The sequence below is a fragment of the Megalobrama amblycephala genome, linkage group LG17, assembly GCF_018812025.1.
Source record: "Megalobrama amblycephala isolate DHTTF-2021 linkage group LG17, ASM1881202v1, whole genome shotgun sequence".
NCBI lineage: Eukaryota > Metazoa > Chordata > Actinopteri > Cypriniformes > Xenocyprididae > Megalobrama > Megalobrama amblycephala.
The window spans coordinates 39,562,631-39,586,468 of NC_063060.1; the positions used below are offsets into that span (position 1 = coordinate 39,562,631).

The 23,838-nt window shown below is 37.1% G+C and overlaps 1 long non-coding RNA gene, 1 pseudogene and 5 gene segments (V, D, J or C); all 7 read left to right on the forward strand.

Annotated features, from left to right (window-relative positions):
• The first annotated feature begins 2,525 nt into the window (after positions 1–2,525).
• On the forward strand, positions 2,526–2,912 carry LOC125251928. The segment is given in 1 exon segment: positions 2,526–2,912. A coding segment is annotated over 1 exon segment (387 nt).
• Positions 2,913–2,922: 10 nt separating this feature from the next.
• On the forward strand, positions 2,923–4,618 carry LOC125251757. The segment is given in 2 exon segments: positions 2,923–3,547; positions 3,638–4,618. Coding segments are annotated over 2 exon segments (381 nt in total).
• Positions 4,619–7,906: 3,288 nt separating this feature from the next.
• LOC125251750 lies at positions 7,907–9,074 on the forward strand. The segment is given in 2 exon segments: positions 7,907–8,285; positions 8,369–9,074. Coding segments are annotated over 2 exon segments (423 nt in total).
• Positions 9,075–12,764: 3,690 nt separating this feature from the next.
• On the forward strand, positions 12,765–15,043 carry LOC125251770. Its single transcript, XR_007181075.1, has 3 exons — positions 12,765–13,198; positions 13,284–13,573; positions 13,662–15,043. It is a non-coding gene; the product is annotated as an uncharacterized LOC125251770 (long non-coding RNA).
• Positions 15,044–15,794: 751 nt separating this feature from the next.
• Positions 15,795–16,530, forward strand: LOC125251749 (annotated as a pseudogene).
• Positions 16,531–17,788: 1,258 nt separating this feature from the next.
• Positions 17,789–18,677, forward strand: LOC125251764. The segment is given in 2 exon segments: positions 17,789–17,900; positions 18,050–18,677. Coding segments are annotated over 2 exon segments (354 nt in total).
• Positions 18,678–19,444: 767 nt separating this feature from the next.
• LOC125251769 lies at positions 19,445–23,572 on the forward strand. The segment is given in 3 exon segments: positions 19,445–19,567; positions 19,649–19,717; positions 23,053–23,572. Coding segments are annotated over 3 exon segments (414 nt in total).
• The last annotated feature ends 266 nt before the right edge of the window (positions 23,573–23,838 follow it).

The following is a 23,838-nucleotide window of genomic DNA, read 5'->3' on the forward strand; positions in this document are numbered from 1 at the left end:
TCAAATGAAATTCTTTTTCGTTCTTCGTTTAGGAGTAATGCAAATTACTTTAATTCGAATGCGTGACCAGCGATATACTGTAAACGAACATGTGACGCCGCCCACACTGCTGAGAGCGACGTTTAGATGAATATGTAAATATGTGCCGTGCACTTTCTTCTCAGTAACAAAATAAACACAACAAAAATGAGAAAACAGCAAGAATTTATTACAGAAAGCATAAGAAAAGCGTCTGATCATAACAACATGGGAATGTTAGCACGAGCTCTGCACTCCAGTCACGTTACGTCTTCATATAGCACTTCATTCAATAGATTGCTTAAAATCAAGCAGCTTTACAGTATCAAACATGAAAAACAGTGTTAGTGCCTCATTTTTTTACAAGCACAACTTCATTTTGTACTATAAAGCGGCTATCCAGTGTGTTCATGTTTTCACCCACGGAGCTCTTAGCTCGACGAACTCAAACACACGAAATGAGTCAAAGACGCGTTTGACGCGAGTGAAGGCGGAGCCTCAGCACACACCTCCTGTTACGTTATCACTGTCACTGACCAATGGTGGTACGAAGGTGTTTTGCAGCTGGAGCGAACTTTGGCAAGCCGTTTCGAACTTCCAAAAAGAACGCAAAATGAACTTCGTTTTGGCCTGATTTTGTTCGAAATGACGTCACAGAATGCCACAGAGAGAGGGAGAGAGAGGGTGAAAAAAATCCACATTCAAACCAAAATATCGGACTTCCTGTTGGTCAGAGCTAATAACTGTAAATTAGAAAGTTGTCCGGCTTAATGAGAACAATGTGTGTACCGAGTTTGGTGACTGTAGGTTAAACTAACCCCCTACTTTATTCAAAAGGTGGCACTATAGAGGCCCTCCTGCCCGTTTCTGAGGCTTTGCCCATGTCTACTGGATGACAATCCTGACATATGAGTCGAGTTTCATGCAATTTGAAGCATGCTAAGTGTCTCAAACCCATCCAAAACAAATATTGAAGTTTGATCTGCTGCTATGGCAACAGTGTTTGAAAAATATTAAAAATCTTTTTACAGGTCTTCATTCGTTATATCTTGACATTATTCTAATGAAGTTTGAAGCAAATTGGGTAAACATTTGAGGGTGATCTTAAAACATTTTGAAAGTAACACACTTCCTGCTGCCAGTTGATGGCGCTATAACTTTGACTCACAATAGTCACGTCGATGTGATCGGCTTCCTACAATGAGCACAAAGCTGAAGTTTTATAAACATCGATCAATATATGCAGAGGTTATAACACATTTCCTGTTTCCCTTTTCTCTCCATAAATTTGTTCTCTCGCCACGACCAAACCTTTTGAGATATCAAAAATCTGCTCCAAATTTTACATCCTCAATGTCTTGACTTCATTCTGACCGAGTTTGGTGGTATATCAAATTCCAGAGCATGCGTTTTTCAAACAACCCATAATAGCTGACTTCCTGTTGAGCTGGCATATAACTTAGAGCATGAAAGTTGTTCGGCCTGATGAGGTTTATATGAGTACAGAGTTTCATACAAATACATGCAAGTGTGTTTGATATATAGACCAAGTTTTCGGACACCATTCAAGGGGGTGCTGTCAAGCCCCCCTGCCACGCCCTGGTCCCATCTTTTGCGTCATCCTAATGGCTGCATATTCCAATGTGTGTGCCAATTTTCAAGAGTTTTAAGCACGTTAAGGCCCCCAAAAAGCCCTGGATGACGGAAAAAAATAATTCTCCTTAGAAAAACAAAAAGGCTCTGCACCTGAGTAGCTTGGGCCCTAAATATAACTGATGTAAATTAGATCATGTAAACTGAGTGTAAACTTTTAAATGAATGTGTGTGTATAATTATGTGCAGAAAGATATGAAAGAACAGATGAGGGCGACATACACTCAACATTGACATTTCATGATGTGTTCATCCTTCTTTAAAGAGTTAAATTATTATAAGTTTGATTAAAGTTTTAATTATTTAATCAAATTAAACTAAATTGCAGCTGTAATGAATGAGGACTCTAATGTACTGTACAGGTGAAACCCAATCACAGGGCTTTATTACAGTAACCAGCAGGAAGCCAAAAACATCCACCATAATAAAGAAAAAAATCTTAATGATCAGATGAGCTCTGACAGTCTTACAGCACAGCATTATAGTATGGTTATGGTATATTATGGTTTCATATGTTTTCAGTGTTGATGAACTGATGTCATTTTAATGCTGTTCTCATCCTCTGACACTGACAGATAGGAGGAGCCTGTGGAGATCTGATATAGAGCAAACTAAACTCTTTTTCTTCCTACAGTGCAAACATGACGATCCTTTGTGTTCTTCTTCTGCTATTGTTGATGAAAAGTAAGAGAAATTTCCTGATTCTAGACCTTTAATCACATGCTTTCTTGTTTTGTACAATGTTTGGAGTTTCATCTCTTTTTTTATATTGAAACTGATTTAACTGACTAATGCATCAGCACGATTCTTTCTTTGGGTAAGTTTGATCAAAAGTTTAATGGTTGTCTTGTTTAATGGCACAGTCAATAACACCGCTGGAAAACAAGCTGTTTCAATCTGCAGGAGATGAAATCACTCTGTCCTGTAAATATGATGGAGCAGATAACCTGCACTGGTATCGTCAGTATCCGGGATCCAAACCAGAGTTCCTCGCATACATTTATCCACATGGAGACAAAAGTGATCCTCTTCCTCCTCGTCTTTTACCTAAAGTCGATAAAAGCAACAATCTTGTGTATCTGGATATCTCCTCTGCTGAAGTCTCAGACTCTGCGCTGTATTACTGCGCACTGACGCCCACAGTGACAGGAAACTCATCCTCACTGTACAAAAACATCCTCAACAATAAATCTCATAAACTAAAGTTTCAGAAAAGGGCCAGTGCATCACAAAACACTTAAATATCATAGATCAGTTCAAACAGTGATGGTATGAAGAAAGAAAAGTAGCAGTAATGCATCTAAACATCTTATGCAAAAAAATTTGTAATAAAGAAATGCATCAATAAATGCATGAATTGATAAACAGAAATGTAAATCCTACAGATCTTTTAACTATAAACCTGATGATGGTGATGATCTCAAAAGAAGAAGCTCCTCCTATAAAGTTTTGTAGGTCGACTACATCACAGAGATACAAAAACAAGAAGAGACTCAAAACTAAAATTAATTATTTAAAAACATTTGAGAAGTTAGATCATAAAAATTGTTGATCTACAGTAGTAACAATATATTTTTCATTCTCAGCATTAAAGATGTCACTCTCACATCACTTTACTATTGTGCTATATTTTCTCAAATATTTAAATAATAATCAATTAGACAAGCACATTAGTGATTGTAACTGGATCTTTCTTCTCTTCTCCAGGTGTGAAATGTAAAACTGGGCCAAGATGTTTCTCAGAGAGGAGGGACTACACAGATCTGACACAATCTGATCTCTTCAGTGAAACAATTCAGTCTGAATCATCTTAAAGTGAACACAGCGCACTGCACAATGGAGATTTATTCACTTATTCTCTTCTACAGTCTGGCATGTATGTATAATTATGTTATATGTATTATCTATTGTTAATAATGAGTTTAATTAAAACAAATCTAATGTACCTTTTCCATATTCTTTTCAGCCGCTGTCTCTGGAAACATCACACCGAACAAAACAGAGCTTTTTGCTGAGGAGGGTTCAACTGTTACATTATCCTGTAGTTATTCCTCTGCAGATGATCTATTCTGGTACCGTCAGTATCCCGGATCAGCTCCTGAATTTCTTGTGATCATCTTAGATGGTACAACAACCACCAAAAATTCTGATGTAGATCCAAGACTGTCTGTTAAACGAACTAAATGGGAACAAACTCATGTGGATCTGATCATCTCCTCTGCTGCAGTATCAGACTCTGCTCTGTATTACTGTGCTCTGAGGCCCACAGTCACAGGAAACACAAGAACACTGTACAAAAACCTGTGACAATGAGAGATGAGAGAGAAATGAGAGATTCTTATTGTTATTTGTTACAATGAGATGGCACTGTTTCATTTATGCAATACTTGCCATAAGAGGGCAGTAGTTACTCAATATTACAGCAGCTGTTCATATCAATTGTTTACATTTTATATCAGATTTTATATTAAATATTCTTAAACCTTCACAGAGTGCAGATCAGAGGACACAGTTGATCAGACAAACGTGTGACTGAAGGAAGACATATGACATATGACATATAAAACAGATTCAGCACTAGAAGGTTAGTATTTTTGAAGAATTACTATAAAATGGTGGGAAAAAGATTTATCAAACACAATTAAATGATGTACAATATACAATACAGCATATGGATGAAAGTGACCAGCAGCAGGAAGTTGAGCGAGGAGGAAGTTCCTGTGTGTGTTTGTGACTGATCTGCAGTGACTTACAGCTCAAGCACTGAGAGCCTCAACAGAGAACTGATCTGATCTGATTCAACATGGACACATGCTTCATACTGATTCTCATTGTGGGAACGGGTGCGTTATTTATTAATTAATAAAATTCTGTACATAAACAATTACAATTTTAAAGCATCAAACAGCATTTTTTTTTTTTTTTTTTTTTTTTTTGTAAAAAGTAAATTGTGTTTGCAATATAATTTTGTCAACCTTGCCTTCACAAATCAAAAATCGCTTTTTATTGTTCACAGGTTTGGTGACTGGAGACAACATTGAGCCAGATAAAGAGAGAGAAAAAAACACTAAAGAAACAGAAACTGTCAAGATGAGCTGCTCATATAGTTCAAGTAGTGAAAATGTTCTGCTTTACTGGTACAGACAATATCCAAACAAAGAACCTCAGTATTTATTACGCAAAGGAGCTCGATCAGCGACTAGTGCTTATTATGAACACACTTCTGATAGTCGGTTTCAGTCGACTACATCACGAACATCCACTGAACTCACTATTACTGATGTACGTCTGTCAGATTCAGCTCTCTATTATTGTGCTCTAAGAGCCCAGTGATACAAAACATGAAACACGTCGTACAAAAACCTGAAGCTCTTTTCACTTTGAACCGATCTAGTGAAAACCACAATCAAAACCACAATCTATCCAGCCCCAAATGTAATAAAATATGTGGTAACACCTGTGTGAGGCTGAATTAGGTCTTTGTTATAAGGCAGAAATTAGAAATTTCAGACAAGAAGCATTAAAAACATGACCAGATATCATATTCCACATGTTCAAACCACTTTTCTTATGGCCATAAAATTTGCAGTTTAAAGTAATATTGTTACAAATGGTTGCAAACGGATGAGAAATGCTGGATCTAAGTGCAGCAGAAAGTTTAACAATAACTAGAAACAAAAACACTCTTCACCTTAAAACAAGATCAGAACAACCAACATAATGCAACAGAGAACTGATCAAGAACAGACTGAAACACACGGCTGAAATTAGGGGTGTCGCGATATACTGAAAAATCAATATCGTGTTAATTAAGAGTGTGACGATATATCGTGATAACCGATAATCTTTTGTATAAATTGTATCTTAATTTTAATCAATGTTTCATCAACTAATTGTCTGGATTTAATAAATAAGAAGCAAATATAGCAGACAATATAATGGAGGCGCCGGCGCGATCACTTGCACGTGAACTGGAGCGCGTCTCATAAATGAACCGAAACTCAGTGTATAGGCTACTTGCCTCATAGACATGAGAAATATATCTATAGAAAGCTTGAAATGTGTAGGCATACTTTTAAATGAAACAATTCGAAATGAAAAGAAATAGGCTACATATGTAACGGTATGAAATGTGCATTTAAAATGCAGACAGAGACATTTTGAATGATTTAACATGGAGAATTAAGACACCATTTTGACAGTATATGGTTTGTCTGTGTTCAAGCCATCTTGGTTATTTTCGTAAGGATAATGTATATTTATAATGCTATGCTAATCTACATGGCATTTAACACTGTATAGAATACTGTAAAAATAATATAATTCCTGCCTCTAAATAAAATCACATGGTCTTTAAAATGTGCATCAGAAAGTGTTTTCAGTTCTTTAGGATATATTCAGGCAGTGTTTTTTACTCCAGTTTGAAATCAAATACTAAATGCATGTCTTGCTTCATAAAAATTTGCTAAAGACAGAATGCAAAAAGTAAAAATAATTGTGCCTTGTATTTGTATCTGATTATTACCCTTAGGTATAGTTGTATGCAATGGTGTGATTCATTGTCTTAAAAAAAATAATTAAATAGACAAAATAAAGTAAAGATGAATTTGACTTATAACATTGTTTTTTTTCAAGGTTTCTAAAGATATTGTGATATATTGATATCGTGAATTCTTTTGGCCATGATAACAGTGGTGTGAAAAATCTGATATTGTGACAGCCCAGCTGAAATACACTGATCAAACACAGGAACAGATTGGATGATTATCAAGACACACCTGAACTCAAACTCTAATCGAATCAGAAATCATGATACAAACAGGCAGAGGACAGAACTAAAACACAGAACAAGAAAACCAACCTAGAATCAAACAATGAACAGAAACAGATCAAAAACAAACTCTAAACATGAACAACTCAAAACGTGACAAATATAATGTTTCTTAAATGTTTTTCTGGCAGAAACATCAATTTGTTAAACCGCTTTCTCTCTTAGACATAATGCAGTTTTTATAATTCCTTTAAAATTAATATATTAACTTTGGTAACACTTTATTTTACTGTCCTTGTTACACGTTACATGTTACTATAACTATAAATTAGGAATAATTTCATTTCCACACAACTAGCCTAAACCAAACCCTAATCTTACCCTATATTAAGTTCATTTAGTTAATTATTTACTCGGTAATTAAATGTATAATTACACAGTAACAAGGACATCTAAAAATAAAGTGTAACATTAACATTAATTGTATGGATTGTCATTCCACTTCCTGATATTCTAATTCAAATTCAAATGCAGTTTCCAGTGGGATGTGACCAATTCAATTCAAATTCATGAAATGGAGACAGTTTTTTAAATTCTGATTTTTTATCTAATGCTGCTTGCTATAATTTGATTTAATACAGAACAAATTACTATCTAATATTATGTTGGGAATGGTAAATTAAATAAACAAAGTGAAAATCATGAATATATTTCCTATATAAAACATATTTCAAAATCACACACAAAACACAGCACAGAGAAAACAAGAGAAAACAGTGAGTGTGATTGGCTCTTTCTTCAGTTCCTCAAGAGTGAAATATAGACATGATGTTCTCAGAGAGGAGGGACTCAGAGTTCACAGATCTGACATGATCTAATCGTGTCTGAAAGAGACTGTGGATGAAACGATTCAGTCTGACTCTTCTCAGAGTGAACACTTGAACAATGAATCTTCATTCACTTATTCTGCTCTGTGTCTCAACCGGTAAGTTATTTGGTTAATTATTAAAATTATTTTATTAAAAATTTATTAAAAACATTTCACTAAAAACATACAAATCTTTTCTATTTCAGCTGCTGTATTTGGAAATGTCATCAAACCAAACAAAACAGATGTTTTTGCTGAGGAGGGTTCAAGTGTTACATTATCCTGTAGTTTTTCTGCCTCTGGAGGTCAAGATTATCTCTTCTGGTACCGTCAGTATGGAAGATCAAAACCTGAATTTCTTGTACTCATCCTTGGAAGTGCAAAAAAACCTAAGGTGTCGGATGTAGATCCAAGATTCACTGCTGAAGTTGAAAAAAAGGAACAAAATCACGTGTATCTGATCATCTCCTCTGCTGCAGTATCAGACTCTGCTCTGTATTACTGTGCTCTGAGGCCCACAGTCACAGGAAACACAAGAACACTGTACAAAAACCTGTGACAATGAGAGAAACACAGAGACACAGATGAAAAGGAAGCTAAAATATGTAATGAATCTAATGCAAAAACACAAAGAATTTGTGTGGCAGTATGAATGATCCTCCAGTTCACCAGTCCCTTTAGAACATCCCATAATTCAGAAAACAAATATCTTTATTTATATTGAACTCTATGAGATGGCACTGTTTCAGTTATGCACTACTTGCAGTTAACCATAAGAGGGCAGTAGTTACTCAACATTTCCTTTGACAATACAGAAGCTTTATTGGGTATCCACAAGCTCCTCCTTGGATCATCATTATTATAATACTAAAAGTAAAATTCTCCCACTGCTGATTTATCTGAACTTCAAGGTTTATTCAGCAGTCATGTCACACAAGTTGAGGAATATATTTCTCTTCACACTCTTCATTCTTGGTATGAATTTTCATTTAATACAGCTTCATATTTGGTCATATTTTGTATCGTACTGTACATTAAATATTGTTAAACCTTCACAGAGTGCAGATCAGAGGACACAGTTGATCAGCCAGACAAACATGTGACTGAAGCTGAAGGAAGATCAGTGACATTACAGTGTAAATATAAAACAGATTCACCACAAGAACATTTATTCTGGTACATCCAGAGAGCAAATGACTTTCCTAAATACATCCTGAGGAGAAGCAAATATGGAGGAGAAAATGGCACTGAGTTCCAGGAGAGATTTCACTCTGAACTTTCATCAAATTCAGTTCCTCTGAAGATCAAGGATCTGCGTGTGTCTGACTCTGCTGTGTATTACTGTGCTCTGAGGCCCACAGTCACAGGAAACACATCAGATCTTTACAAAAACCTGTTACAACGAGAGACGAGAAAGATCAGCTTATTATAAAAGTGATCAAATATAAACTAAATGTATTCTAAAGTGAGTCAATCTTTGGCAATATAAAGATGAATCACATTAAAACCAATATTGTCTTACTGTAGTTGACAAATCAATTTGATAAATAAAAAGAAACTGTAAAATGTCAAATGATTCTCATGTAATATAAAGCACACATTCAAACTGAGCTGTTACTTGTTCTAAATTATGGTTATAAAATAGCTAGCTAAATATACATAACTATAAAGTAAATATTCTTCATATTTCCATCAGTTAATATTTTCATGAGTAATGAGAGGAAATTAGACTGAAAAATGCGAAGACATCTAGTATTTAAAGGTGCTCTAAGTGATGTCACGCGTTTTTAGGCCAAAACATTTTTTGTCACATACAGCAAACATCTCCTCACTATCCGATAGCTGTCTGTCCCCTGAACACACTGTAAAAAAATGCGGTCTCTGTAGTCGCCACAAGCTCTGAAAACGGCAATAAAAACAAACTGGTGCAGCCTGGACCCTGAATCAGAATAAACACGCTCCAGCCAATAACCGACAAGAATGATTTTAAATGCGCGTTCATGACTGTTTCAGGAAACACGGAGGGGAGGAGGAGGGAGGGTCTAGCTAGCCTCTGTTTTGTTTGACAACACTTCGAACGTCAACAGGAAGTTACTCCACCCAGGATCGCTTAGAGCACCTTTAAGCCATGCCTTTATAAAGCAGGAAGTTCCTGTGTGTGTTTGTGACTGATCTGCAGTGACTTACAGCTCAAGCACTGAGAGCCTCAACAGAGAACTGATCTGATCTGATTCAACATGGACACATGCTTCATACTGATTCTCATTGTGGGAACAGGTGCATTATTTACTGAGTAATTAATGAAATTATGAACATAAATATTTAATTTGTTTTCAAATCTCAAACCTCAAAGGCTAAATTTATATTAATTTAGTAATTGTTATTTTTGTAAAACGTTCAATGAAATGTGTTTGCAGTATTATTTTGTCAACCTTTCACGAATCAATCACTTTTTATTGTTCACAGGTTTGGTGACTGGAGACAACATTGAACCAGATAAAGAGAGACAAAAAAAACAATAAAGAAACAGAAACTGTCAAGCTGAGCTGCTCATATAGTACAAATATTCAATATGTTTATCTTTACTGGTACAGACAATATCCAAACAAAGAACCTCAATATTTATTATACAGAGGAGCTCGATCATGGAGTGCTTATAAACACACCTCTGATGATCGGTTTCAGTCGACTACATCAGATTCATCCACTGAACTCACTATTACTGATGTTCGTCTGTCAGATTCAGCTCTCTATTATTGTGCTCTAAGAGTTGGAGCCCAGTGATACAAAACATGAAACACGTCGTACAAAAACCTGAAGCTCTTTTCACTTTGAACCGATCTAGTGAAAACCACAATCAAAACCACAATCTATCCAGCCCCAAATGTAATAAAATATGTGCTAACACCTGTGTGAGGCTGAATTAGGTCTGTTAACAATATATTTATAATTCACGTTCCATGTGGTTCCTTTTATGCACAAATACATTTTTAAAATATTTTCTTAATTTCTTAATTGTCATCATGCAGCAATAATGGGGAGCCAGTAGAGGGAGATCAGTTAAACATCATTTGTGCTGAAATCCCACTTTCTTTCAATATATGACTCTCTGTACTTTTTCTGTGTCTCTCAACAACACTCCTGTTGAGTTCATGGCTCTGCTGACTGATTGGTTGAATCTCCTTACAGTTTCGCTTCAGACAGTGCACTGTAGTGTCCCTGAGGTAAAACTAGAATCATTCGCCGCTATAGGAGAGGAAGAATTATCTAAACGTATCAAATCATCAAAATCAACGACATGTATGTTAGACCCAATGCCGACTAAACTACTGAAAGAAATGCTTCCAGAGGTCGTAGGTCCACTTCTTGATATAATTAATTCATCTCTAACACTAGGATACGTGCCAAAAACCTTTAAGCAGGCTATTATTAAACCTCTTTTTAAAAAACCTCAACTAGATCCGAGAGATTTAGTAAATTACAGGCCAATCTCGAATCTACCTTTTCTGTCAAAGATACTAGAAAAGGCAGTTTCATCACAACTGTGCTCCTTTTTAGAAAGAAATGGAATCTGTGAGGATTTCCAGTCAGGATTTAGACCATACCATAGTACTGAGACTGCTCTCGTTAGAGTTACAAACGATCTACTCCTATCATCCGATCGTGGCTGTATTTCTCTATTAGTGTTATTGGATCTCAGTGCTGCTTTTGACACTATCGATCACAACATTCTTTTAAAAAGACTTGAAAACTATATTGGCATTAGTGGAATTGCTTTGGCATGGTTCAAATCGTACTTATCTGACCGTTATCAGTCTGTAGTAGTTAATGAAGAGATGTCGTATCGATCACAGGTTCAATATGGAGTACCACAAGGCTCAGTACTAGGACCGTTGCTTTTCACTCTGTACATGTTGCCCTTAGGAGAGATAATTAGGAAGCATGGTGTTAGTTTTCACTGCTACGCTGACGATACTCAGCTCTATATTTCCTCGCGCCCCGACGAAACCTACAAATTCACAAAACTAACAGAATGCATAGCTGACATTAAAAACTGGATGACAAGAAATTTCTTATTATTAAATTCAGAAAAAACTGATATCCTAATCTTTGGACCAAAAACTTCCTCACGAAAAAACCTTGAATACTCTCTAACACTTGACGGGTGCTCCATTAAACCTTCGTCCTCAGTTAGGAACTTGGGTGTGCTCTTCGATACCAATCTTTCATTTGAAAGTCATGTTTCTAGTATCTGTAAAACCGCCTTCTTCCATCTAAAAAATATATCTAAATTACGACATATGCTCTCAATGACAAATGCGGAACAGTTGGTTCATGCATTCATGACCTCAAGACTAGATTACTGTAACGCTCTACTGGGTGGTTGTTCTGCTCGGCTTTTAAACAGACTACAGTTGGTCCAAAATGCGGCAGCTAGAGTTCTTACTAGAACCAGAAAGTATGACCATATTAGCCCAGTTCTGTCAACATTACATTGGCTCCCTATTAAACATCGTATAGATTTTAAAATCTTGCTATTTACTTATAAAGCTCTAAATGGTTTAGCTCCCCAATATCTAAGTGAGCTCTTAATGCATTATAGTCCTTCACGTTTATTGCAATCTCAGAATTCAGGCCAGTTGATAATACCCAGAATATCAAAATCAACTGAAGGCGGCAGATCCTTTTCCTATTTAGCACCTAAACTCTGGAACAATCTTCCTAGCATTGTTCGGGAAGCAGACACACTCTGTCAGTTTAAATCTAGACTAAAAACACATCTCTTTGCTCTTGCATACACATAACACATTATCAATACATTAACATTTTTCAAATCCGTTAAAGGATTGTTACACTGCAATAATTAGGTCGGCCGGAACCGAGAACATTTCCTATAACACTAGATATACCTGTACATCAGAATAAGAATGGCATCTACACTAATATCTGTCTCTCTGCTTATCCCGAGGTTTGCCGGGTGCTGGATCCAGGCCGTATCCAGATCAGATGGAGAACCTGTGTCTGGACCTGACTACAACGCAGCCCAGGAGACAATGGGCCTACAGATCCAGTTCTGGCTGCATCTATAATTTAGATTTTTAATCCCCGTATCCGCTTACATATATTTATATATAATCTATTTTTAATCTCTATAATAAAAATGTATAATTCAGATTTTGATCTCCATATCCATTTACATATATTATATATATCTTCCAAGGGGTTTTTTCCCTCCTAGGACTTTTTTCCCACGCTGGGTTTTCTCCTAGGGGTTTTTTTCCACCCCTGGGAGTCAGCCGACATTGGCTTAATGTAGCACCATCTTGTATATGTTACATATTACCACTCTTGTTTGTACAGCTTATTTTTAACCACTTCCCTTTTTTCTGTGCTTCTAATATGTAAAGCTGCTTTGAAACAATTACCAATTGTAAAAGCGCTATATAAATAAATTTGACTTGACTTGACTTGACCTTAATAACATTCTAGGGAATTGTGTTCTCTTTAGCCTCGCTGCAGCAGTTTTTTGGAGGGACCTTTACAATTTCAGCATGACAAAATATCTCTGTGCACAAAGAAAAGTCAGTAAAGAATGATTCAATTCAAAAACTTGTGCTTTCATTATACAGAAAGTAAAACAAACCTTTCGAGTCAGACAGTGATAAAGATTATTTCAGCTTTTGTCTCTGAAAAGAACTCTTAATTTAATGAATACGATGTAATTTCAGAAGTTGGCCACTGTGTGTCATAATCTGATGATGGAAACTGCTCACTGAAGCTCCTGCTGTAGGTGTGTAACCTCTGGTAAACTTCAGACTAATATTGTGTGCTGAACATAAACATGTTGATCTGATGGAGGAATTTACTTTCAATGGCTGCAGTACTTGGTAAGTAACTTAACTGTTAAATGTATCAAAATTGTATCCTTAGATATTGATATATGAAAACTGATTTGTTTATATTTCCTGACAGAGTGCAGCACACAAGATTCTGTTAATCACCCAACAAGAGTTCAAACAGCGTCTGAACATGACGTGGTCACACTTCACTGCACTTACAGCACCAGTGACCAATACCCTTATCTTTACTGGTACCAGCAGAAAACCAATGGATTCCCAGTTTACAAGCAGTGGGTGGAGCTGATTCACACTGTTGAGAGTGTGAGAGAGTCAAACAGTTATTCAAATACTATTTTTGCCATCACTGTCTGTCTGAAGACATCATGTTTCTCTTTACCTGGATAATATTGCAACTTTGCATGGGTAAGAAATATTTAGCCAATCAGTATCAGCCTCTCTCTCTCTGTGTGTTTAATTGTTTGATTAATTAGGGTCCTTTTCTTTTTTACAGGAATTTCTTTTGGTGATAAAGTACAACCACTGTTTTCAGAAAAACATGATTTTGAGGGTGAAAATGTGACTCTCTCCTGTAACTACAGTCTCACTAGTGGCAGTAGTGTTTCTCTCCACTGGTATCGTCAGTATCTCGAAGGAAAACCAGAATTTTTACTTCATGTTACTGAATATTCAAACAACTCTGTGCCTGATCTTCATCTGTTTTCAAAAGCTATAAAAGAGATCAAGCGTGTGGATCTGATCATCTCCTCTGCTGCAGTATCAGACTCTGCTCTGTATTACTGTGCTCTGAAACACAAGAACACTGTACAAAAACATTTCCTTATCTTAATTAGTGATGTTACGTCCTCGGACGTATGTAATATTCTGCAATTAGTGTTTGTTTGTTTTTTCTTTCGAGTTTCCTTCTCATCTCTGCTCCAGGTTCCGGCTTCTAATTGTCTGGGAAAGTGGATTGGCTCCTCGCTGGTGATCGCATCCTTTAAAAGCGCGCTTCTGCGCAATGCAAGGAAGGCGCGGCTCTGTGTGTGTGTGTTCTGCGGGAGAACGCGTTGTTGTCAGCGTTCCTCCGGCCTATTGTCAAATGATCTTTAATACTCCAGCTTGTGTACGATATTGACCCACTGTTTTTCCCACCATGTCATTCTTGGTTATTTTCTTATGTTGTTGGTATTAAAAAGGTAATCTGTAAATGTCACCACTCAGTAGGAGTTTGTTTTAGTTGGTTCAGATGTGTCGGTATTAAAAGGTAACCTGTAAACGTCACCATCCAGTAGAAGCTTACTTATTTGCTTAACATGTGTCGGTATTAAAAGGTAATCTGTAAATAGCGGTATGCCCCATTTTGTAGGGAGTGGGCACCTATTCTTGTTTAGAGTTTTCTCCTGGTTTTGAGCAGATAGGGAGAGAGGGAAGTCTGATGTATTTTTGTTAATTTTTTCTTTGTTAGGTTAAGGTAGATCATTAAAAATAGTTAGTTTCTGTTTTGTTTGTTGTTTTGGTTTATGCCCATTCCTGGACCTATTAGCCTACTGGATGGATGATTAAGCTTCTACAATAAACAAAAATCTCTCCTTACGTGACATTCTTCATTTATGTTGCTTCCCCACCCCTAGACTGGGACGTAACAGTGAAAAAAGAAAGATACACAAAGACTAAGATAACTGTGATTAATATGCATTATGTAGAACAGGTAAATAATTTGATAAATATCTAATGAGGTGCAAACCTGATAAAAGTGAATAGATAAAAAAGTGAAATCAATGTGACATTGAATAGTGTATTAAGTGTTCTAATATTGTTAATTATATCAAATCCATGCAAAAGTTACGTTTCAAAGGATTATTATGTGTAACACATTGGCCCAGTTTCACAGACAGGGTTTAGAATAAGCCAGGATTATGTCTTAGTTCAATTAGGATATTAAGTAGCTTTTATAAATGTGCCCTAGAATAAAACATTACTGGTGTGCATCTTGAGAGACATATATTTTAAAGGTGCCCTAGAATTGAAAATTGAATTTACCTCGTCATAGTTAAATAGAGTTCAGTACATGGAAATGACATACAGTGAGTCTCAAACACCATTGTTTCCTCCTTCTTAGGTAAATTTGATTTTTGCAAAAGACCTCTGAAGAACAGGCGAATCTCAACATAACACCGACTCTGGAAACAGTCGGGATCATTAATATGTTAGCTTTAGCCCCATTAGCCACAGCCTAGGCTACTAACAAACTCATTCAGAATCAAATGTAAACATCCAAATAAATACTATACTTACATGATCTGATGGATGCATGACGAACACTTTGTAAAGATCCATTTTGAGGGTTATATTGGCTGTGTGAACTTTGCTTATGCAATGTATTATAGAGCTGCGAGCATTTAAAGGGGACACGCACAGAATCTGCTCATTTTTAATTATGACCCAAAATAGGCAGTTAAAAAATTGAATAATAAAACATCTATGGGGTATTTTGAGCTGAAACTTCACAGACACATTTAAGGGACACCTTAGACTTATACTATCTTGTGAAAAAGGGTTCTAGGGCACCTTTAAGATATGTCAGTACAAGTTGCTCTCAGTTAAAACAGCTCAAACATGCATTTTAGTCTAGGAGTAGCTTAGGCATTGTCTGTGAAACCAGGGGATTGTGTAGGTATAATGTGCCACAAGATGACAGCGTTCTCAGACATTCACTAGGAACTGCAGCAATGAACAACAGAATTGAACTTACAGAACATAATGTTATAATGTTCTCAGAGAGGAGGGACTCAGAGTTCACAGATCTGACATGATCTAATCGTGTCTGAAAGAGACTGTGGATGAAACGATTCAGTCTGACTCTTCTCAGAGTGAACACTTGTACAATGAATCTTCATTCACTTATTCTGCTCTGTGTCTCAGCTGGTATGTTATTCGGTTAATTATTATAATATTTCTTTTAAAATTTTGTTTTTATTAAAAACATCTCACTAAAATGTACAAATGTATCTTTTCTATTTCAGCTGCTGTATTTGGAAATGTCATCAAACCAAACAAAACAGATGTTTTTGCTGAGGAGGGTTACATTATCCTGTAGTTTTTCTGCCTCTGGAGGTTCAGATGATCTCCTCTGGTACCGTCAGTATGGAAGATCAAAACCTGAATTTCTTGTACTCACCTACAGTAGTAAAAAAGAAGCTGAGACGTCTGATGTAGATCCAAGATTCTCTGTTAAAGTTGAAAAAAAGGAACAAAATCACGTGCATCTGATCATCTCCTCTGCTGCAGTATCAGACTCTGCTCTGTATTACTGTGCTCTGAGGCCCACAGTCACAGGAAACACAAGAACACTGTACAAAAACCTGTTACAATGAGAGAAACAGAGAGATAGTGAAAATGAAGCTAGTATAAAAATAAGTAATGAATCTAATCCTGTCATGTGTATTCTGTTCTGTGAAGTGGCTAACATAGCATAATCAGATACAGCTTTATTTTTAGTAACAGTAATACAGCATTTTCTCCATCATACAATACGTTTTAAAATGAATTGCATGCCATTTATCAACACAATCCATCCAGCATTTAATATGATATTCTAAAATCGATCTATCTTACTGCAGTGTGTAACAGTGTCTCACAGCAGCCGCCGAGCGAACGCACAGAGTAACGTTATAACATAATTTTCAACACACTCAAATGTATCTAATATGATAAACAGAGCTGCGTTACCTCATACTCATGACCGGAAAAGCGGAAGCGGCGCCAGCGACTATGTCATAATAAAAGTCCCGCTGCTCGTGAGGCGTGTGTTGATCAATCGCTCCAGCTCCTCGTTCAGCTCCACAACACTCGCTCCTGCTCTGCTTCATACTACAGTAATGTTAATAATCACATCCATGAACATGACTTCTTCCTGAGTCCTATCCCTATTCTTTTGCACCGTCCATTTAGGTGGAGACCACATGTCCCAAGATTCCACTCTCACCTTTAAATGATAATGACATTGTGCAGGCACATTTCTGCCACAGGGCTGCAGTGTTGTCAAATGTTCTTTAGAAACTGCAGCTGTTAAAGTACACATGAAATCAAAATTTACCTTATTTATTTTGTTAGCTCAAATTGATAGTTTTGTGGTGAACAATTCGTCCGTGCAAGTCAATCCACACACAAAAATTGTTTGGCTTCGTAATATTTAATTAAAATCTGAAAATGCTCCTCCCCTCTGATAACGTCAGTTTGACGGCTTGGGTTGAAATCGCGTAAACCACTCCCCTCCGACCGTTAGTCTGCTATGAGGGAGATATGGAGAGGAGGAGCGCTAAAGTAAAACTCTGCCCTCTGTTCAATATTCTGTTTCACTTGGAAATACGTCACAACACTGGAGAAAAGTCGCTTGCAACTTCCGGTTCACGCGGACTTTAATGTAATATAAATAAAAATATGACATTATAGAATATAAAACATTCACAACGTTTCAGGCAATACACATATTTCATGTCGTCTATATCTCAGAAGGATAGAAAATAATTTTGAAAAGAAAATTTTATACTAAAATTGTTGTAAAAGACAGACAGACAGACAGAGACAGACAGATATAGATAGATAGGTGGGCAGACAGACATCATGTGACAGTGAGCAAGTTCATGTGTGTCTTTACGTCCTTCAGTGTCTCACACACAGTGCAGCAAAGAACTGCTGATCTGATTCAACATGGACAGATGCTTTCTGCTCATTGTAATTATGGGAACAGGTAAATAATTTTTTTTTTTTTTTTTTAAACAATGATTTAACAATCTTATTTTTCTAATTTTGACTGTTTGCATTGTGTCATGTTTGAAATGTTTTTGGTTATCCTTGCTATGACAAATAATTTTTTGTTATTCTGATTATTGTTCACAGGTTTGGTGTCTGGAGACAATATTGAGCCAGATAAAGAGAAAAATGTTACCACTAAAGAAACAGAAACTGTCAAGCTGAGCTGCTCATATAGTACAACCAGCAATGATATTTGGCTTTACTGGTACAGACAATATCCTAACAAAGAACCTCAGTTTTTATTATACAAAGGAGCACGATCAAATAGTTATCAACACACCTCTGATGATCGGTTTCAGTCGACTACATCACGAACATCCACTGAACTCACTATTACTGATGTTCGTCTGTCAGATTCAGCTCTCTATTATTGTGCTCTAAGAGTTGAAGCCCAGTGATACAAAACATGAAACACGTCGTACAAAAACCTGAAGCTCTTTTCACTTTGAACCGATCTAGTGAAAACCACAATCAAAACCACAATCTATCCAGCCCCAAATGTAATAAAATATGTGGTAACACCTGTGTGAAGAGATTATAAGCCATAAAAGAAAACCAGAAACATTAAAAGATTAAAGGCATAAAAACATAAAAAAGCATAAAAATATTGTTTCATTAGTTTCCATTAATGCAGTATCAAATTAGTTCACGTTTAGTCAGCAAATTCCTCTACTTTAAATTAAAGGTAGGCCTGATCCTTTTAACCTGTAAAATTAAAGAGTGTACAGTGAATCTTGAAAATTGTGTGTGTTACAAAAAAAACATTAAACTGTAAACAGTAAAAACAGTATATTCCGCTTAAAGGGTTTTCTGTTTTTATTTTAATGTAATTGCAGAAACTATAGAAATATTAATAAATATCCTGACGCATCCTAGCTTGATAATGGCATTATGCATTACCAAACGAGTCTGAGCTGAAGAAAGTGTCTCCATCCACATCCATCCATCAGAAACATATTCCACACGGCTCCGGAGGGTTAATAAAGGCCTTCTGAAGTGAAGCGATGTGTTTGTGTAAAAAAAAAAAAAAATCCATATTTAACAAGTTATGAAGACAGGACTTGAACTCAGACTGCCCAAAGCTTTTATAAAGCCATTTTTCACATGGCTTTACAATTTCAAAGACAATGTAGATACAATATTCTATTCCTTATATTTCCATTTACATCAAGGGTATATGTTACATTAATTAGGGTGTATGTTGTTAATCCTGATACATACTAAAATAAAGGGTGAAAATATTACTGTCACAGAATTAAAATATTTTAAATGCAATCATACATGTTTAAGTGTCTGAATTATCAATAACTTCAAATATTGACACTACAGTGTTCTGTCATGTGCTGCATGAATAATGAATGAAAAATTGACTTTTGAAAATCTATTTCCAATAATATCCTGAAGAGGGCAGTGTAGATGCTTAAAATCAGTTATTTTCTTATTTTAAATCTGTTTAACCTCCCCTCTCTGTTATACACCATCCTCATTCGTACTGACACAACTGACTGAATTACTCATCTTTTTCTCCTGTTTCAGTCACCACATAAAATATGATAATTCTTAGGTTGTTGAACTTGTTCATTTTTGCATCAGTTTATCATGGTAAGTGTGGACATTTCCCAATTCAAACAGTTTTAAACCTTATTTTTTACAGTTTATTATTACATTTTATTGTGTTTACAGAGTGTCGTGGAGAAGAGAGTGTTGATCAGCCAGATAAACACATCGCCCAATCTGAAGGAAGATCAGTAACAATAATATAGCTGCGAGCAGCGATGGCGGGCCCAAGCCCGGTGGCACCGCCACCCCGGTGGCTTCAGGGCAACTGTGCACAGCGGGCAATAGGCACTTAAAACGGTTAAACATCAAAGGACTATGTCAAATTCACTCCACATTTACTGCACTACAAGGTGCCACTATAGAGCCCCTCCTCCCTGCCCATTTTCAAAGGATTACATGTGCCAAGTTTTAACATTATTCTGATGAATTTTGAAGCAAATCAGGTAAAAATAAGAGGGTGATCTCAATGTATGCTGAAAGTGACACATTTTCTGCTTCCAGTTGGTGGCGCTATTACTTTGAATCACAATAGTCACATCCATGTGATCAGCCTTGTACAACGAAGACTAAGCCGAAGTTTCATCAAAATCAATTAATGTATGCAGAAGTTATAACACTTTGTTTCCCTTTTCTTGCCATAAATTCGTTGCCTCGCCACGGCCAAACCGTTTGAGATATCCAAAATCCGTTTGCAATTAAACAACTTCAATGTGTTAGCAACAAGTTAAAAAAAGTTTGGTGTAAATTGGATAAACCCTGTAGGAGCAGTAGTATAAAATTCATAGCCTGTTTTTTCAAAAAATTAACATTCAAACCAAAATAGCTGACTTCCTGTTGGTCGGAGCTAATGAATGTAAATTAGAAAATTGTCCGGCTTGATGAGAACAATATGTGTACCGAGTTTGGTGATTGTAGGAAAAACTAACCCCCCCACTTTTGTCAAAAGGTGGCGCTACTGAGCCCCTCCACCACGCCCATTTCTATGGCTTTGTCCATGTCTACTGGTTGACAATATTGATGTGTGTGTCGAGTTTCATGCAATTTGAAGCATGTTAAGAGCCTCAAAAACACTCAAGAATATTATTACAGTTTGACCTGTTGCCATGGCAACAATATTTCAAATATCAAAAATCCTGTCATAGGTCTACATCTGCTGTGTATTGACATTACACTGATGAAGTTTGAAGCAAATCAGGTAAAAATAAGAGGGTGATCTCAAAACATTTCAAAAAGTGATACACTTCCTGCTGCCAGTTGGTGGCGCTATAACTTTGACTCACAATAGTCACATCCATGTGATCAGACTCCTATAACGAACACACTCGTGAAGTTTCATAAAGATCAATATATGTATGCAGACGTTATAAACATTTCCTGTTTCCTTTTTCTCGCCATAAATTCGTTGCCTCGCCACGGCCAAACCGTTCGAGATATCAAAAATCCCCTGGCAATTTTTAATCATCAGTGTCTTGACTTCATGCTGACCGAGTTTGGTGGCGATCGGATTAATCGTCTAGGAGGAGTATATCAAATTCCAGAGCATGCGTTTTTCAAACAACCCTTAATAGCTGACTTCCTGTTGGCGTGGTGTTTAACTTAGAGCACGAAAGTTGTTCGGCCCGATGAGGTCTATATGTGTACTGAGTTTCATACTAATACGTGCAAGCGTGTTTAATATATGGACCAAATTTTCAGACTTTTTTCAAGGGGGCGCTGTCGAGCCCCCTGCCACGCCCGGGTACCAGCCTCTCCGGCGTCCTAATGGCCGCGGATTCCAATGTGTGTGCCAATTTTCAAGAGTTTTTGAGCATGTTAAGGCCCCAAAAAGCCCGGAAGACGGAAAAAAATAAAAAAAAAAAAAAAAATAAATAAATATAGCTGCGAGCAGCGATGGCGGGCCCAAGCCCGGTGGCACCGCACCCCGGTGGCTTCAGGGCAACTGTGCACAGCGGGCAATAGGCACTTAAAACGGTTAAACATCAAAGGACTATGTCAAATTCACTCCACATTTACTGCACTACAAGGTGCCACTATAGAGCCCCTCCTCCCTGCCCATTTTCAAAGGATTACATGTGCCAAGTTTTAACATTATTCTGATGAATTTTGAAGCAAATCAGGTAAAAATAAGAGGGTGATCTCAATGTATGCTGAAAGTGACACATTTTCTGCTTCCAGTTGGTGGCGCTATGACTTTGAATCACAATAGTCACATCCATGTGATCAGCCTTGTACAACGAAGACTAAGCCGAAGTTTCATCAAAATCAATTAATGTATGCAGAAGTTATAACACTTTGTTTCCCTTTTCTTGCCATAAATTCGTTGCCTCGCCACGGCCAAACCGTTTGAGATATCCAAAATCCGTTTGCAATTAAACAACTTCAATGTGTTAGCAACAAGTTAAAAAAGCTTGGTGTAAATTGGATAAACCCTGTAGGAGCAGTAGTATAAAATTCATAGCCTGTTTTTTCAAAAAATTAACATTCAAACCAAAATAGCTGACTTCCTGTTGGTCGGAGCTAATGAATGTAAATTAGAAAATTGTCCGGCTTGATGAGAACAATATGTGTACCGAGTTTGGTGATTGTAGGAAAAACTAACCCCCCCACTTTTGTCAAAGGTGGCGCTACTGAGCCCCTCCACCACGCCCATTTCTATGGCTTTGTCCATGTCTACTGGTTGACAATATTGATGTGTGTGTCGAGTTTCATGCAATTTGAAGCATGTTAAGAGCCTCAAAACACTCAAGAATATTATTACAGTTTGACCTGTTGCCATGGCAACAATATTTCAAATATCAAAAATCCTGTCATAGGTCTACATCTGCTGTGTATTGACATTACACTGATGAAGTTTGAAGCAAATCAGGTAAAAATAAGAGGGTGATCTCAAAACATTTCAAAAAGTGATACACTTCCTGCTGCCAGTTGGTGGCTATAACTTTGACTCACAATGTCACATCCATGGACAGATCCTTAACGAACACCCGTGAATTCATAAAACAATATAGTACGCAGACGTTTAAATTTCCTGTTTCCTTTTTTCGCCATAAATTCGTTGCCTCGCCACGGCCAAACCGTTCAGTCAAAAATCCCCTGGCAATTTTTATCATAGTGTCTTGATTCATTGACCGATTGTGTCGGATTATCGTCTAGGAGAGTATCAAATTCCAGAGCATCGTTTTTCAAACAACCCTTAATGCTGACTTCCTGTTGGCGTGGTGTTTAACTTAGAGAGAAAGTGTCGGCCCGATGAGGTCTATATGTGTCTGAGTTTCATACTAATACGTGCAGCGTGTTTAATATATGGACCAAATTTTCAACTTTTTCAGGGGGCGCTGTCAGCCCCCCTGCCACGCCCAAGCCTCTCCGGCGTCTAATGGCCGCGATTCCAATGTGTGTGCCAATTTTCAAGAGTTTTTGAGATAAGGCCCCCAAAAAGCCCCGGAAGAGAAAAAAAAAAAAAAAAAAAAAAAAAAAATAATAATAATCCTTAGAAGAACAAAGGCCCTGCGCAATTTTCGCTTGGGCCCTACAATGCAAATTTAAAACAGCTTCATCCCAACCAGACCTTTTCTGGTACATCCAGAGAGCAAATGACTTTCCTAAATATATCCTGAGGAGAAACAAATATGGAGCAGAAGATAATGATCCTCAGTTTCAGGAGAGATTTCGCTCTAAAGTGTCATCAGATTCAGTTCCTCTGACAATCAAGAACCTGTGTGTGTCTGACTCTGCTGTGTATTACTGTGCTCTGAAGCCCACTGTGACTCAAACACACTCAACACTCACACAAAAACAGAGGAAGTGCTCAATTATATGAAAAGATGTGAATCCTATGGCGGCATTTTAATGCCATTAATGACCGAGCGCACAATTGATGCTTGCGCGCGCAGTAAATCACTTCCGCGAGAGGATAACAGATCTGCACGCGAGGAAACGGGAGCCCGCAAGCTCATTTTAAACCCGCGCGCGCGCATGACATCTTCCTCTGCGCGCAGATCAAGCCCTCGCGTGCTCGGACAAGATTTGCAGCCCGCGCGTCATCATTCCCCACACTCGCGCTCAATCTTCTATTTCGCTCGCGCGAACACTTTTGATTTTTGTCAGTCGTGGGGCGGGACTTTACTTATTTCAGTGTAACCTCAAATGTCATTGGTCAATTCAGTTTTTCCAGAAGTCTGTTTTGATTGGACGCCTGTTGTAAAATGATTAGACATGGCTTGGACCAGATGAAAAAAATACTATAGTAATTTATAGTAAATACTATAGTGTTTTTGAACCATAGTATAGTACTTTTATTTGCTGTGGTAATT